This window comes from Callorhinchus milii, unplaced genomic scaffold, assembly GCF_018977255.1.
Source record: "Callorhinchus milii isolate IMCB2004 unplaced genomic scaffold, IMCB_Cmil_1.0 Scaffold4, whole genome shotgun sequence".
Lineage (NCBI taxonomy): Eukaryota > Metazoa > Chordata > Chondrichthyes > Chimaeriformes > Callorhinchidae > Callorhinchus > Callorhinchus milii.
Genome location: NW_024704745.1, coordinates 57,389,605 through 57,406,724, shown reverse-complemented (window position 1 = coordinate 57,406,724; position 17,120 = coordinate 57,389,605). Strand labels below are relative to the sequence as shown.

The 17,120-nt window shown below is 44.7% G+C and overlaps 1 protein-coding gene across 10 annotated transcripts in view; it reads right to left on the bottom strand.

Annotated features, from left to right (window-relative positions):
• sytl2a (synaptotagmin-like 2a) overlaps positions 1–17,120 on the bottom strand; it is an 80,759-nt gene that overhangs the window by 39,891 nt on the left and 23,748 nt on the right. For all 10 annotated transcript variants that reach the window (XM_007902447.2, XM_042333924.1, XM_042333926.1 and 7 more), the window contains exons 4-5: positions 5,805–5,956; positions 2,711–2,858 (exon numbers count right to left, since the gene is read on the bottom strand). In XM_007902447.2, coding sequence (XP_007900638.1) covers positions 2,711–2,858; positions 5,805–5,956 — 300 coding nt within the window. The remainder of the gene's footprint in view (positions 1–2,710; positions 2,859–5,804; positions 5,957–17,120) is intronic.

The following is a 17,120-nucleotide window of genomic DNA, read 5'->3' as shown; positions in this document are numbered from 1 at the left end:
TGGTTAACCACTGGCATTAAATAAAGATACTTGCACACAGAAAAACATCACACTCTAGTGTATTGTTCTATTGTTCACTCATTGCTTGTGCGCACCATAATGGACTAATAGGAAGGGTCCCAGTTCCTGAGACAACCCTATGAGGTTGGTCAAATCTATCCCACTTACTCATGTTCACTATTATTAATAAAGTCATTTTCATACAGTTAATCTGATAATTAATTTCCATTTCCAGTAATTGTAGTCAGACTAATGACTCTGTAGTTGTCATCATAGCTCTGTCACCTACTATTACTATGCAAATTCCCTGTTCGCTGGACTTCCCAACTCTTTCTCCGTAAGGTACGGATTATTCAGAACTCTGCAGCTCATATCTTCTCCCACACCAAGCTCCATATCTTCTCCATACCAAGCTCACTCCCATCCTCGCCGAGCTTCACTGGCTCCCCACCCTCCAGAGAATCGAGTTCAAGGTCCTCGCCTCACCTTTAAAGCCTTCCACGATCTTGCTCCTCTCTATCTCTGCAACCTACTAAAACTTTACCAAATAGTCCATTCCCTTCGCTCAGCGGACACTGTACCCTGTCTGACCCGCTCCACCATCGGTGGTCAGGCATTCAGCATTTCTGTCTCCTCCCACTGGAACTCCATCTTAGAGCCCATCTACCTCGCCTCCTTCAAGACCTTCCTCTTCGACCGTGCCTGAGGTCATCTTCCCACCTCCACAACACCCCAGCTTCACACCTCCACAGCTCAACTCCAGGCCCCAGCTCGGGGAGAAACCCTTCACTGCCCAGCACTTTTGGATGTCCTCCCAATGACAAAGGCAGTTTGTTGTTGGTGATTATGAAAATCATAATTTCTCATTTCCAGCCTGCTGGAACCTCCTCAGTGCCTCAAAATGCTTCACAAATATCTTTCATTACTCTCAGGTACAGCTCATCTGCTCTAAGCGATTCACAGCTTTTCAGCTCAATCAGCCCATCTAAAATATCTATTTCTCAAATTTCAAATTTTTATACCCTTCAACTCCCTCTCCCTTTACCCCTTTCAAGGTACGCCTGGAACATACCTCTTTGATCATGTTTTCGGTCATCTCTACTCTCCCCACCCCCTCAGCTCCCATCCCCAGTTCAACAACAAGAAGAAGATTACATTTGCATAGCACCTTTCACGTCGGGAGGACGTCTCAAGGCGCTGGACAGGATACAGCATTTCAGACCCAAGCTGGGGTCAGGGGGGGGAGGGGAGGGGAAGAAGGGTGACCAATGGCATGGTCGAAGAGGAAGATATTGAGGCGGGGCTTGAAGAGGCTAAGGAGGGGGCGAGGAGGAGTGACTGGGGGATGGAATTCCAGAGGTTGGGTCACAGGGTAGGGTGGAGCAAGGCTTTGTAGGTAGGGACCAAGTTCTTGAACTGGATCCTCAGAAGGCAGGGAGCCAATGCAGTGGGGCGAAAATGGGGGAGATGGGGTCATGGAGTTTGATGCGGGAGAGGACATGGGCTGCAGAGTTCTGGATTATCTGCATCCTGTGGAGGGAGGAGTTGGGAAGACCGACAAGCAGGGCTTTTCCATAGTCGAGCCTGGAGGTAATGAAGGCATGAACAAGAGTTTCAGCAGCCTGAGGGGTGAGGTAGTGGTGGAGTCGGGCAATGTTACGGAGGTGAGGGAAGGCAGAATGGGACATGGATTGGATGTAGGGAAGAAAAAGCAGTTGAGGGTCGAACAAGACACCCAGGTTCCTGACTGGTGAGTTGTAGTGTGCAACCATGGAGGTTGATGATGCCAGAGCCTGAGGTGCTGAGGCGCTGGCGTGAGCCAATCAGGAGGGCCTCAGTCTTGTTCACATTCAACTGTAGGAAATTTGCCCTCATCCAGGACTTGATGTCTGACAGTCAGTCTGTCAGGACAGCAGTGGTCCTGGAGTTGAGGGTGGAGGCAGAAAGATAGAGTTGGGTGTCATCCGCATACATATGGAAGTTGACCCCATGTCTGCAGATGATGTCACCAAGAGGGAGCATGTAGATATTAAAGAGGAGAGGGCCAAGGACAGAGCCCTGGGGGACGCCAGACGTTACAGTGCGGGGGCTGGAGGAGAAACCGTTAGAGGCAATAAAGTGGAGACGGTGAGAGAGATAGGAATCGAACCAGGCAAGGGCAGGTCCGCAAAGATTGAGTAAAGAGGAGAGGCAGTGTGTGAAGATGGAGTGGTCGACAATGTCGAAGGCAGCAGAGAGGAGGACAAGGAGGCAGAGGGAGCCCTGATCACAGATGTTCAGAATGTCATTAGTGACTTTGACCAGGGCTGTTTCCATGCTGTGGGCAGTGCAGAAGCCGAATTGGAGGGGTTCAAAGAGGGAATGGCGAGAGAGAAAGGAACGGAGCTGGGACTCAACTCCAGGACCACTGCTGTCCTGACAGACCACTCGTTCCAGGACCTTGGAGAGGAATGGGAGGTTAGAGATGGAGCTGTTGCTGTAGAGGAGGGAAGGTTTTTCAGGATGGGGGTGATGACGGCTGTTTTTAGGGGCGTGGGAACTGAACAGGTGGACAAGGAGAGGTTGATGATGTCAAGTAACCATTCAGCTCTTTGAAGCACTTTGAGATGTGTCTCAACGTAAAAGGTATTATCGCTTAGCACTACCTGCGTGGAGGACGCTACATGTGCAAGTTGTTGTTGTTGTTGATTAAATGTAAATTGTCTTGTACCTTGCTAGAGATTTCTCCATTTCTAGCTCCTCCTCACGCTCTTCTTTCAGGAGTACAGAAAGTGCAGGGGTTGCATAGATACTGTTTCCAACATTGTTCATAAAGCTCTTAGTTTTCTCCTTCAATTCTTTGGCCTGGATTCGTTCATCTGTGAAAAAANGAGTCAAAGTCAACACACGCAACTTGAAATCCAAGATTCCTTCAATGAATACCATTGTGGACTCAGTTAAGCACATCCCTGATCCACGGCTATAGTGGCAAGTAACTACCACTTATATAAGCACAGAATGTACCAAATCATTTCCCATTCATTTAGTTCACAATTTCTGATCAAATTATAAAATGTGCATCAATTATCTTTTCTGATGAAGATCACATACTTCCATCTCTCTCTCTCTCTCTCTGAGGAGATTACCTCCCTGCTCCGACTGATAGAATAAAGGTCACTATAAATCCCTTAATGCTCTAGCACTGCCCTCTCTCTCATCTTCTCCAACCCCACTGCTCTGCTTGCCCCCTCCACTCAGCTAACTTATGCCTGTTGCACATCTTCCACCTTTCCTGTGTGCCATCATCGGTGGCAAATTATTCAGCTACTACATTTATAACCTCTGGACACTCCCTCTACTTGTCTACCTCACACCTCCCTATCCATCTTTAAAACCTACCTCTTTAACTCTGTCTATGGTGGGCTCCTTTCCCCCAGGCCCCTCTCACTTGCTTGACATCCATCATTAAGCACTTTAAAACATTATTCCATGTGAAGGGTTCTATATAAATGAAACTTCTTGGTGAATTGGGGTAGGGGTTCTAAAGACCTTGGGACTAGGACAAATGTCACAAAATTGAAATTTCATTCAATTACTCGTGTTACACTTAATATATTTTGTGTTAAATGCTGTAATAACTACAGAACATCTTATTTTCCTAAATGGTCGTCAAAAAGTTTATTTCAAAACTAGGACTAACCAAACCTATAGCCTCACTCAGTGCTGTAACCTCTATATGGCTTTCATATAAATACAGCTCCCAAAGTGGTACACAGTGGAGTCCTGTAGCTCAGTGGGTAGAGCACTTGCTTTGCAAGTGAGAGACCTGAGTTCAATTCCAGCAGGGCGAAACCTTGGGCAAGTTTTCTTACTCCACACATCTAATAATAATCCCTCCAAAAACCAAAAACAATAATAAATTGGTCATTTTCAATCTACGACTGTTTGTGGGACATTGCTGTGGTCAATTGGCTGCCACATTCGCCCACAAATATCCAGTCAATTCACTTTACAGTGTGTTCTGTGAAGCGCTTTGGGACGTCCTCCCGACGTAAAAAGCGCTATATCAAATGCAAGGATTATTATTATTATTATTATTATATTATTAGCTGAGCCATAACCAAGATCTTCATTGCCACTTCCTTACTTTTGAATAGCTTTGTACGTAAAATAATGGAGATTTCAAAGTTGAAAAAGTGTTGGTGGATTACAACGGACCAGTGTTGGGTATGCCCACAATTCTGTGATAGCCAGAGACCTTAATTGGTGAGGATGCCAAGCAGTCAGGATAAACATTTTGTCATTTGATGCCAATTTATTTTGAACGCAATAAAAATCTCAGTTGATAGAATATTTAGCAATCAGAGAACTGTGCATTTAAAATCCAGTGTTAAACTGTAAGTTTAAAATGTAAGTTCAAATCCAGTGTTGCAGGATTCTTCTCATCTCTAAGTGCTGAAGGATTTTGATCCAGTATTTTGGAGCAGTATCAATATTCCTAAGATTAAAGTATGTGTGTGTGTATACATAAATACGTGTTTGGGGGGCAGTGGGGAGAGAGATTCTACAACACACTAATATAGAACGCAAGCAAATGGAGAAAGGAAATTGACTTGAATATGTTGTGTCAGTGGTAAGATGTGGGTTCAATCATCCATTCTGTTGAGTGTCAAATCTAATCCTGTATCCCAGTTCAGAATAGCAGGGGCCTATCAGTGAACATTCAGTCTCATACTTAACAGCATCAGGATGGGAAAATCATGGGAAAGGAGAAATATATTGTCTTTCTCTTTTTACAAAATAAATCATATGCCTTTTTAAACAAAAAAAAGTTGCTCCCTAGAAACAAAACCAAATGTACAAGGAATATCACTAATAACACGGTCACGTAAATACACATAATCAATCAGCAGATTCGTCAACTCCTCTTCTCTCAGCCAATAGCCAAAAAATTTACAGCAAACCACAGGAATGGAGTTCCAAAATGATAAGCATTCAAAGTTGTTCATCAGCATCATTTGAATATTGGAAACCACCAACAAAGATATGCGAAGAATTAAAAGAAACCTGATAGATACCTTCACTATTTAAGGTCAAAATATTTATCCTTTGAGTCATCTGACTGGAAAAGTAGTCAGCTTCCGTGTTAAGAAGGATTCTAGCTGTTAGGAGATATAAGACTCGATTGGAAGCAATGTCACACCACTGACTTGACGAGCCCAGCTTGACTTTAAAGCACAACAACAACAACATTTCTGTAGCATCTTTCATGTTGGGAGGATATCCCATGGTGATGGACAGTCAGAGATTTGGATCAGAGCAGGGGGTTGGGATCAGGAGGGGTGGAGAAGAGGGATAGTAGGGGTAGGAGGGTTACTGAAGGCAAGGTCGAAGAGGAGGTTCTTGAGAAGTGCCCTGAAGGAGGCAAGGGAGGAAGGGAGTGAGGTGAAGGGACAGCGGGATGGAGTTCCAAAGGTTGGAGGCAGAGAGGCTGAAGGCCCGGCTGCTGATGGTGGGGAGGGCCAGGTGGATGGAGTGGAGCAGGCTGGAGCCCGCTGAGCGGAGGGAGCGGACAGGAAGTAGTCCAGTATACTGCTGTGAAGTAGTTCACTATCCACTAACTTCTGCTTTAAAAATTGTGGAAATCGGGTGAGGACGGGATCACACTCTACAGTGGAATGGCTTGCTGATATTCATGTCCAGATTCACAAATGACAATGGCCACCGTGTGAACTCAAGGCCTCATGAGCTACTTTCCCCAGCAATAATAAATTGCTTTTTCCAATTTAAAAAAAATTTAAAAACAGAAAATGAAAGGAACCTACAAATAGTCATGGGTTTCTTCTTTCGCATTGATGCTCGAATCAATTCAGCTCCATGGATTGTGTCTGCGTGTCTCTTTGACTTGGCTTTGTAGAACCACTCCCCAGTCATATATTTCAGTTGATTTTCATCTTCAATTGATTGCTTCAGTCTCCTGTTGAGAAACAAATGTTGAATTGAAAGCTGACCACAAGTTTAAGGGTTTGCACTCCTTTATTTTCTCCTCTTGCTCTGCCTAATTTCCCTGGGTTATCAATTAACTAGTCAAGATAGTAAGCTCCCAGGTTTTTGAGCTGCTGCACCATAGCAGCTTGCTGTATCAGTCAAGTCTCACAATGTAGCGTCCCATATAGAAACCTGTATTCAAGGAGAAGATTTTGCCAAAAGCAAAGTAGCTCATGATAAACATCCCCCCACCCCACACACACTTAAACTTGTACTTCTTTGATGAAGTGAACTATTATAGAATACACTCCTCATGTTTATCTGTATTTATCTGTATTTCCAACTAAGCTGAAGACAAACTGAGGCATCCTGAGAATCTAACCTTCTGGCCAGTAACATTCCTCAAAAGATAAGTAAAAAGAAGTTCGGAATCCTGTTTTAAAGAGTCAGTTTGGCTCAAACATTAGCACTTTTGCCTCTGAGTCAAAAGTTGAGGGCTCAACCCCCACAAAGGGACTTAGAAGCTGCAGCTTATGCGTTGACACTCCAATCCAGTGCTTTGCGTGCACTGCATTTTGGGAGGTGATGTCCTTCAGATGAAACATTAAAACTGAGGTCCCATCCTTCTGTTTCAGATGGATGTTAAAGATAACAATAAATAACAATAATTCTTGCATTTGATAAAGTGCCTTATCATATCGTTGACAGGACTCAAAGAACTTCACTGAATATACCTTAAAGTGGAATAACTATGTATTTTGTGGGAGAAACGCAGCAGCCAGTTGAAAACAGCAATGTCCCACAAACCGCCTTGAAGTGAGTGACCAATTTTATTGGTGGAGTATTGGCCAGGAAACCAGGCGAAACTCCCTTTTATTTTCGAATAATGCCATGGGATCTTTAACATCCACTTCAACAAGGAGATGGGATCTTGGTTTTATGTCTCATCCTGCTTTGGAGTGTGAGTTTATGTGATTCCATGTCCTAACATGAACCAACAACCTTCTGACTCAGGTAGGCAGCCAGCCAGGCACTATTCAGAAAGAGAAGGGAGGTTCTTCTGGAAATCTGGTCAACAATTCCCCAAATAAAATTTGTCACTCACTTAATGGCTGTTTGTGAAACACTGCTGTGTGCAAATTGTCTGCCTACAAATATACAGCCATTACACTTTACAATGAATTCTGTGTTGCACTACACCAAATAAGGATTATTATTGGTTTTATTGTAACTTTGCTGAATGTTACGCATAAAGAAATTAGCCAAACTTATTGGTGATTGCTTAAATATAGTACATCCAAACCACATCAAATTCATAACCAAATGCGTCAGTTTGCAAATACTTTATTACACAAGATGTTCTGTATCCTGCAACTTAAAAGTAACCATTTACATTATAAATAAGTATTCATTTACAAAAGAAAATATGGTTGTCACTACTTTATAAGATAGTTCTTTGCCCTCACAGAAACTTTGAGTTCCGTTTTCAACAGGGAAACAAATATTAGGTTCAGATCCAAATGTTGGATACGCAACGAATAAAAGGTTCAAATTGCTTCCAGATAGTTTAATTCAGAATCCCATTTCAGCAATAATTAGAAGGTTTAGCACCTACAACAACAACAAAATTACATTTGTACAGCGCCTTTCACATCAGGAAGATATCCCAAGACGTTGGACAGACAGAGTTTTGGACCCGAGCTGGGGGTCGGGATTGGGGAGGGTGGAGGGCAGAGAGTTGCTGGCTGTATTATTGTTTAATTTTTACATTTAAAGTTTGCATTGTAACTAAAATATAGTGAAATTAAGTGATACAATTACACAATTTAAAATGTAGGATTTCTGTACAATTCTTACGATTTATGTTTTCCTGGAGCTGGGGAGACCGAGCGAGGAGTGCGTTGGAATAATCCAGGCGGGAGGTGACAAACGCATGCACAAGGGTTTCAGCTGCATTCGGGGTAAGATGCAGTCAGAGGCGGGCAATGTGGCAGAGGTGGAAGAAGGCGGTCCCGGTCAGGGACCAGATGTGGGGGAGGAAGGACAGCTAAGGGTTGAACCAGAAGTCCAGATTGCACACTGGTTTACTGAGTCTGATGGAGAGCCCAGGGAGGCTGAGGAGTTCAGATCTGCAGGAGTGAAGATGTTGACGGAGCCAAGGAGTATGGCTTCTATCTTGTCCACATTCAGCTGCAGGAAGTTTACACTCATCCAGGCTCTGATGTGTGCCAGACAAGCTGATAGATAATCTGTGGACCTGAGTCGATACTGGAGGAGGCAAAGTAGATTTGTGTGTCATAGTAGGACTCGAAACATGCGAATGTGGTCCCACTAAGGTGAATGAGGGAGGAGAGGCCGTGGAGGAGGATGACATGGTCAACTGTGTTGAATGCAGCAGAGAGATCCAGGAGGATGAGGAGGCAGAGGAGCTCTCATAGAGAGGATGTTGTTTGTGACCAGCGCTGTCTCTGTGCTGTGGGCAGGGCGAAAACCAGACTGCAGGGGCTCGAGGAACACATCTGAGTAATACATCTGAGAGATTCAACTATAATTTCACATCACTATGCAAATGCCTAATTCTATTCATCTCCATTATACAATTCTCAGAGAAACAAAACTTCAATCCAGGGGTCAATCATCCAACTACAGGTGCAAACTCTGTGCCCTCCCCACCCCACTCTTTAACACCACCGGTTGAAATGCACTGCAAATTTGTGCTGCAACACATTGACAGTCGACGGCAGCTCTTCCATACCTCAGGTAAGTGATCATTTTCATATGCAAGGCTTGATAAGCATTCTCAAGCGAGTTTACTATGGAAGGCATCACAGCAAATCTAGGTACTGTATTGTATTCACCCGATTTCTACATTTTCCAACAGGATCATTGGAACAAGCAAATGATCGAGAACCTCAGCTGATTTTCCCCTCAATCCTTAGAGATGTTCAGGAAAATTGCACCATTTCTACCATGACCAAAAAATGCTTTACTGTTTAAAATTTACAAAAAAAATCAATCCAAGATGGTAGATTCAGCATGGCCGGGTAGGACACCTGTTTAACTAACCATGAATAATTTCATCTTTTGTTACATAAAACCCATCACGTGATCTTTTTGAAGTCAAGTTACCATAGCATCATTTGTTGTTCGCTTCAAATACCCTAGCATCTGGCCCAGAAGTTCAGTCACCTTATATAATAGGATTTACCAGGCAGTATATTAGCTTAATTTTCAGAGCTCAAATCACAATTGATTTATTTCACAATTTATAAGCCTGACAATTTCTAAACATAAAAGTTTGTGATTAAATTCCAGTAATTATTTATGCTGGGTTTGTAAATACCAGTTGTTCTAGATTTAATTTAAATACTTAAATATGGTTTTAGCGCTGATAAATTGGCTTTTTTTGCTAACTGGCTATGACAATTGCAACATGACCCTTAAAATCTTGGCAAGCTCAGTAGCTTTCCTTCCACCCATGACTAGAAGCAGAAGAATTGTACGTGTATTTTAAGAAAAAGAGAAAAATACAAATCTGTCCTTCCTGTGGATTGCATTTTTGTGTGCTGCAATTACCAGCAGACAATCTTTTTGTGGGACAAATACCCAGAAGATTTTCTTAATTACCACAGAGAGTAATCAACGGCTGGAATAGGTTGTCAAGAAAGGTGGTAGAGATCAGGGCACTAGACTAATTTAAAAATGAGCTTGCTGCAGTGATGGGGGAACGGGTATTCCGGAGGGAAGAAATTAGATGGGCCAAAGGGCCTTTTTCATCCAGACCAATCTTGTGCTCCTGTGAAATTAATTTTGTTCACTTTCAGGAGAACAAATGCAAAATCTATTCCCCCCTGTGGCCGGCTACTTAAAAACTCTCACCAGCCAACCCTCCAGTCAATACAATGATTATGTGATACCACATTGAATAGGTAAAAATCTATGAGAGCACAGAGGTTTCAGTTTATGAAGGAAACACTACCTTGGTTCCCTCCCATTCTGTTTATAATAATCCTTGTATTTGATATAATCCTTGCAATATGATGGTGCTGAAACATCTCAGAGCACTTCATAGGATTTCTTGCAGAGTGTAGTGACTGTGCATTTTGTAGACAAGCAAACTGTGCTCAGCAATGTTCCACAAACAGCCATGAGAGATTTTAGTTGGGGATTATTGGCATGGCCACTGGGACAAACTCCCTTCTCTTTTGCAATAGTGCTATGAGATCTTTAATGTACCTATGAACGGGGAGATGGGATGCTGTTGCTGTCCACTGCTAAACAGTTTGAGATTGTGTAGACTAATTTTGTTCTCACAGCTGACCAATGAAAGTCGGCTATTGACGCATCTAAAATACTAATGTTGATCTAGCATTTATTGGACATACTTACAGTCTTTATAGCCAACAACTTTACTAGGTTGAGGATTTTAAGTGTTAAGCCAATCACATTAATTGGATTCATGTGAATAAGCAATCTTAGAAACATATGGTTTTACAGAAGGAAAACATTTTGAAAATGACGCACAAGCTTAATTATCTGCTCCTCCCATGAAGCATTTGCCAATGTTCTATAACAAGATGACATTTCTTAGTAATTACACAAGTTATATAACACATTTTAACATTTAGGTAACTTTATATTTCAAGAATATGCAGCTTTTATAAGTTAATGTTTTATAATTGTGGTTGACTACTTGTGTGGGGTGGTGGGGGACTGCAGGGGAAAGGAAGGGAGAGAGGGAGGAGGTAAGCAGGGCCTCCTTTGATGCTCAGTTGGCTCCAAGGTCATGTTCTTGACCATCAGAATCAATGCTACTTCAGTGAGCGAGTAATAAACTTATGGAATAGGCTTCTTAGGGAGACAGTGGAAGCTGAAAATTTTGTTTGTTCCAAGAACAAATTAGATAGATTTCTGCTGAAAAATAATATCTCAGGATACAGTATACAGTATACAGTTTGGAACACTACATGTCAAGTGACTGCTTAGAGGGTGCTAAAGAGGGGCTAGGAACAAGAATCTGGACTAGATTTCCTCTCCCTAACTTCCCCTCCTGGGAAGACTGGGGCCTATTTAGCTTCCCAACGCAACCCCAGCTGAAACCAGCAAACTCAGCTCTGACCATGATACGAACAAGCGAGTTCCTGATCTGCACACTGCAGCTCAATGCACTACCCCTTCGGGGCTGCCCTAGTCATTTTATTCTCATTTCTGTTTTCAGCATGGTGAACACTGATTTGTAGAGTCCTGTAGCTCAGTGGTTTGCGCACTCGCCTTGCAAGCAAGATACCTGGGTTCAATTCCAGGAAGGGCGAAATCTTGGGCAAGTTTCCTTACTCCATACCCCTAATAATAATCCTTCCAAAAAACAAAAAATAATAATAAATTGGTCATTTTCAATCCACGACTGTTTAAGGGACACTGCTGTGCGCAATTGGCTGCCACGTTTCGCCCACAAATATACAATCAATTCACTTCACAGCATATTCTGTGAAATGCTTTGAGAAGTCTAGAAGATGTGAAAAGTGCTATATCAAATGCAAGGATTTTTATTATTAACACGGGAATTGTATTTTTGAGTCTAGACTGGAGTCATTTTTGAGTCAGTTACTCAAGCCAAAACAAAATTGTGTTTGGAGGGCTATTAGGAGTAAGAAGAGGCCAGCTTCAGTTTGATTATAGTGGTGCATTCTTCAAAATGTAAAACTGCATTTGTGCACTGGGGACCACAAAACCTTTCAGAAATTCTCAGGTGTTAGATATTCCCAGATATAATCTGAACATTTCCCTGGTACACTGTTTTATTGCACCACTAAAAGTGCTTAAACATCCAGTTTTCCTTGTTGCACAGGCCCCTCATTAGCTGGGACTCATCTTACAAGATCACAAGAGAAGTTCAGATGAAGGAAACCCCTCAGCCCATTTGATCTCATCCTTCCAGACTAGTCAGCCAGGTGTCAGCCTGAGTCAGTTATGTGCTGGCCTGACTTAGTTGGTAGCACTCTCACCTCTGAGTCAGAAGGTTCAACACCCACATTTGTGATTTGGAACACATATCATCTCTGCAGACATCCATTGCAGTACTGGGGGAGTACTTGCAGGTGCTGTCCTTTGGATGAGACATTAAACCAAGGGCCTGTCTGCCCGTTCAGGTGGACATTAAAGATCCCATTGCACTATTCAAAAAGAGAAGGGAGTTTCACCTGGTGTCCTGGCCAAAATCCCCAAATAATAATATTAGTCATTCATTTCAAAGCTGTTTGTGGAATGCTACTCTGCACAAGTTCATTATCTAGTTTGTCTACACTTCACAGTACATCCTTTGAAGTGCTTTGAGACATCCTTCTGACATGAAATGTGCCAAATGAAATTATTATTAATAACGCCTGCTGGAAGATGAGTCTCTGCGCAGTGGGAGATAACTGAGCTTAGCGGTGTTGCCCCATATGGTTGAAAGGGCACTTGGATGAGATATCAATGGATGCAAAATAACAGTCCAGAGGGTTACAACTCGAGGAAAAAGATTGGAAGAGGGAAAGGATTTGTGGAGTCCTGTAACTTAGTGGGTAGAGCACTGGCCGAGCAAGTGAAAGGGCCTGGATTCGATTCATGGGCAGAGCGAAACGTTGGGCAAGTTTCCTTACTCTAAACATCCTTGTTTACCTAAGAATAAGTAGAAACCTGGTTGTTAGTCGATTGGTGGATCGCTTTTCCAGGGGTAATAAACCCTTCAAAATAAATATAATAATTTGGTCACTCAATCCACGACTGTTTAATAATTTGGTCACTCAATACAGCAACTAACTTGGGCAATATAACATTGAAAAAGGTAACCTGCCAATCTATAATAGAATTACAGCTCCAGTGGGGAAGCTAACACCAGTCCAGACACGATCATCTGCTATGTAAATCTAAGACTGACAAGGCCTTGAATCTTTCAATGTATTCATTTAAATAGATCTCTTTGCTATTTGCCAATTCCCAAAGTCAGTTAACAGTAAACTCTGGGAAATATCTGATATAAGCTAATTGTAAGATTAAGCACACAATTGTCAATCACAAATCTGAAAGAATGAAATTTAATGTTGAAAAATGCTGAACCGCAGAATATTAAATTACTAAATAAATTGAATTTTGCGTGCTCTGAAGAAAAATCAGTTTTCGTACTACCTAAAATGTCACTAAATCATGAGAAAGTCACAGCGCACCAATTAAGAAACCAGAACTTTCGGAATTTACAGCAACATTTCAAATAAAAACAATTTAATGGACCTTGCCACAAAGGGGAATAAATAGGAGGAAAGGGCATTTCATAATAATAATCTTGCATTTGATATACCACCTTAGTGCGTCTTATTGCGTCCTCAAAGCACTTCACAAAATATACTGTAAAGGGCAGTGACTGGATGTGTTGTGGGCGAAACACAGCAGCCAATTACGCACTGCAGTGACCACAAACAGTCGTGGATTGAGTGACCAAATTATTTTTTTTAAGGTATTATTACTCCCGAAATGCAATTCACCAATCGATTAACAATCGGGTTCCTACTTACTGTTAGGTAAACAGAGGCACGTGGAGTAAGGAAGCATGCCAACGTTTGCCCTGCTGGGAATCAAACCCAAATCCTCTCGCTTCCAAGGCTGTCCTCTGTCCTTCTCTCCCACCGCCCTCCCCGCCTTCTCTCTCTCCTCGACCCCGTCACCACTTCCCTCTGCTCCAGCCTGGGCATCCTCCACCAGGCCCATCGTGGCTCCCGGTACTGGCTGTCCCAGAGCAGCAAATCCAAGTGTCCAATCATTCACTCCCTCCGCTCAAACCGCCTTCTTAAGGCAAACCCAACTTCCCCCTCCCTCATAAGTACCATCCCCAACTCTCCACTCACATCACTCTCCACAACCATCTCTCCTGTGGTACACCCCAAAATCCTCTCCGCATCACTCTCTCCTCCCTCCCCTCCCTCCAGCAAACCCACCCGCATTTCCCTCCAAAACATCCGTTCCCTCTCAAATAAAGCCCTCACCATCCACGACCTCATCCTGGCGAGCACCTTGACGTTCTTGGGTTCACCGAAACCTGGCTCTCCCCCAATGACCCCATCCCCCTAGTGGAAGCCTCACCTCCAGGCTACACCTTCCACCACACCTCCCGTCCAAACCAACGTAGCAGCAGGGTGGTCTTCATTTCCAAAGCCTCCCTTGGTCTTACCCCCTACTCCTCTGGCTGCTTCCCCTCCTTTGAGCACCTCACCCTCTTCCATCCCTCTCACCCATTGAAAATCCTCTTTGTCTACCACCTCCCAAAGCCCCCGGCTCGTTCCACACAGACATCTCTACTCTCCTCTCTTCCCTGTCCCTTTGCTCCAAGCGCCTGCTCATAATGGGCGATTTCAAACTCCACCTAAACTCCCTCTGCACTACTTCTGCCGACTTCACTGCCCTCCTCTCCTCCCTAAGCCTCACCCTTCATATAAACTCACCCACCCACAACCATGGTCATGCCCTTGACCTCGTTATCACCCACGGCCTTGACATTTCCGACCTCAGCATAGTGGACAAGGCCATCTTGGACCACTTCCTCATCTCCTTCTCCTCTCACATCCCTCTCTCCTCCACCAAGCCCTCAACCATCCTCTACTGCCCTTGGAAAAGGCTACCCACTGAGACCCTCACAAAATCAAACATCCTATCCCTCTGGCCTTCCACCCATGGAGATCCTGAAGCAGCTGTCCAGCTGCTCCATGATCGCCTCTTCTCCACCTTCAACTCCCTCATCCCCCTAAAATCCAGGACCATCTCCAAACCCACCCGATCCCCCTGGTACTACAACCATCTCTGCCGCCTAAAAACCCAAACCCGACTGCTCAAGCGCAGATGGCGGAAAACTGGCCTGACAGTCCACCGCCAACTGTGGCTCGAGCATCTCCACAGCTACTGCCATTCTTTGACACGCATAAAAACGGCCTTCTACTCCAACATCATCTTGGAGGCTAAACGCAACCCTAAAATCCTCCTCCGTGACCACCTCAGGCCTCCTCAATCTTCATATCAAATGCCAAGTGCGAGCAGGTCATGGACTTCTTCTCTTTTAAAATACCTAACATCCGCCAGGCAGCCTCATCACCTACCTCTTGTCACCCACCACCACACCCTCTCTGAACTCCTCACCCTCCACATCATCTGCTCCGAACCACCACCCCCCATCCTACGTGCCTTCCTCCCCATCTATCCCTCCTCCCTCTCACCCACCATCACCTCCATGAAACCCACCACCTGCTGCCTCGACCCCCTCCCCACCAACTTGCTGGTCACCCAGCTCCCCCTCCTCTGCCCACTACTGGCTGATGTCATCAACCAGTCCCTGTCCCCCTCAAAACTGCTGTCTTCACCCCCCTCCTCAAAAAACCTTCCCTGGATCCCTCAAACCCCAGCCACTACCGTCCTATTTCTAACCTGCCCTTCCTCGCAAAAGTCCCAGAACACATTGTTGCCAATCAACTTCTCGCACATCTCTCCTCCCACTCCCTCTTCGAACTCCTCCAATCCGGTTTCCGTCCTGCCCACAGTACAGAGACTGCGCTTGTGAAAGTCACAAATCACATCCTCTCTATCTGTGACCAGGGCTTCCTCTGTCTCCTTGTCCTCATGGACCTCTCCGCCGCATTCGACAGTCGATCACGCCATACTCCTCCACTGCCTTTAATCTATCAGTGGGACCGCACTCGCCTGGTTTGAGTCCTACCTCACAAACCACCAGCAGAACATCTGCACCAACAGCTTCTCCTCCCGCTCTCACCCAGTTACCTGCGGGGTACCCCAAGATTCTCCCCCATCCTTGGCCCACTCCTCTTTCTGATCTACATGCTCCCTCTTGGGGATGTCATCCGCAGACATGGGGTACATTTCCACATGTATTCAGATGACACCCGACTCTATTTTTCCACCTCTCTTTGCGACCCCCAGTCCCCTGATGTTCTGTCAGCCTGCCTGTCAGACGCCAGGAGCTGGATGAGCGCAAATTTCCTTCAGCTGAACGTTGACAAGACAGAAGCCATACTCTTTGGCTCTCGTCAACATCTAAAATTTCATGGTTCTCACCTCCTCCACCTACCCGACCTCCACCTAAAACTCTCCGAACCCGTACCAACCTAGACATCCGGTTCAACCCCCAATTATCCTTCCTCCCCCACATCCGGTCCCTCACCTGCATCACTTTCTTCCACCTCCGACGCATCGCCCATCTCCGCCAATACCTCACTCCAAAAGCCGCTGAAACCCTGGTCCATGCCTTTGTTACCTCTCGGCTGGACTACTCTAACACCCTCCTCGCCGGCCTCCCCTCCACTATCATCCACAAAATCCAGATTATTCAAAACTCTGCCGCCCACATTTTCACCCGCACCAAACTCCGCTCCCCGATCACCCCAGTCCTTGCCAGACTGCACTGGCTGCCTATCCCAGAGAGGATCGACTTCAAGATCCTCACCCTTGTCTTCAAATCCCTCCGCTCCTCTGCACCCCCTTAGCTCTTTGACCTCCTCTCTCCTTAACATTGCCTTCGTTCCTCCGGGTCTGGCCTCCTCCTTGTTCTCTGAGTCCTCCGCTCCACCTCGGCGGCCGTGCTTTTAGCCACTATGCCCCGAGGCTTTGGAATTCCCTTCCTCACTCCCTTTGCTTCGCTCCCTCTCTTCCTATTTTCAGGTCTCTGCTGAAGACCTTTCTTTTCGACCATGCCTTTGGTCACCTTCCCCCCCTTCCCCTGGCTCAGCCCCGGGATCCGTTACTGCGAAGCGCTCTGAGACGCTGTCCAGCATGGAGGGCGCTATATAAATCCAAGGTGTTGTTGTTGTTGAGTGCTCTAAGCACTAAGCTGCAGGACTCTGTGGTGTTCAGTGGTGAAAAAGCACACGTTTCACTGCCACAACTGTTAATTCCCTATTTAATAACTTAAAAATACCTGTGTCCTAATTCTCTGTTGCTAATATACCAACGCAGAATAGACATTGTAGGGAATGGTTACATTAATGGCAGTTGAGTATTCGTAATCAGTTTTATTCACACCGTAGAAGTAAACATTAAAACATTCAATCATTTTGTTTTGTGGGCGAAGGATAGAACGATGGTCTACTTCTGCCTGACAATGTTACTTCATAACTATA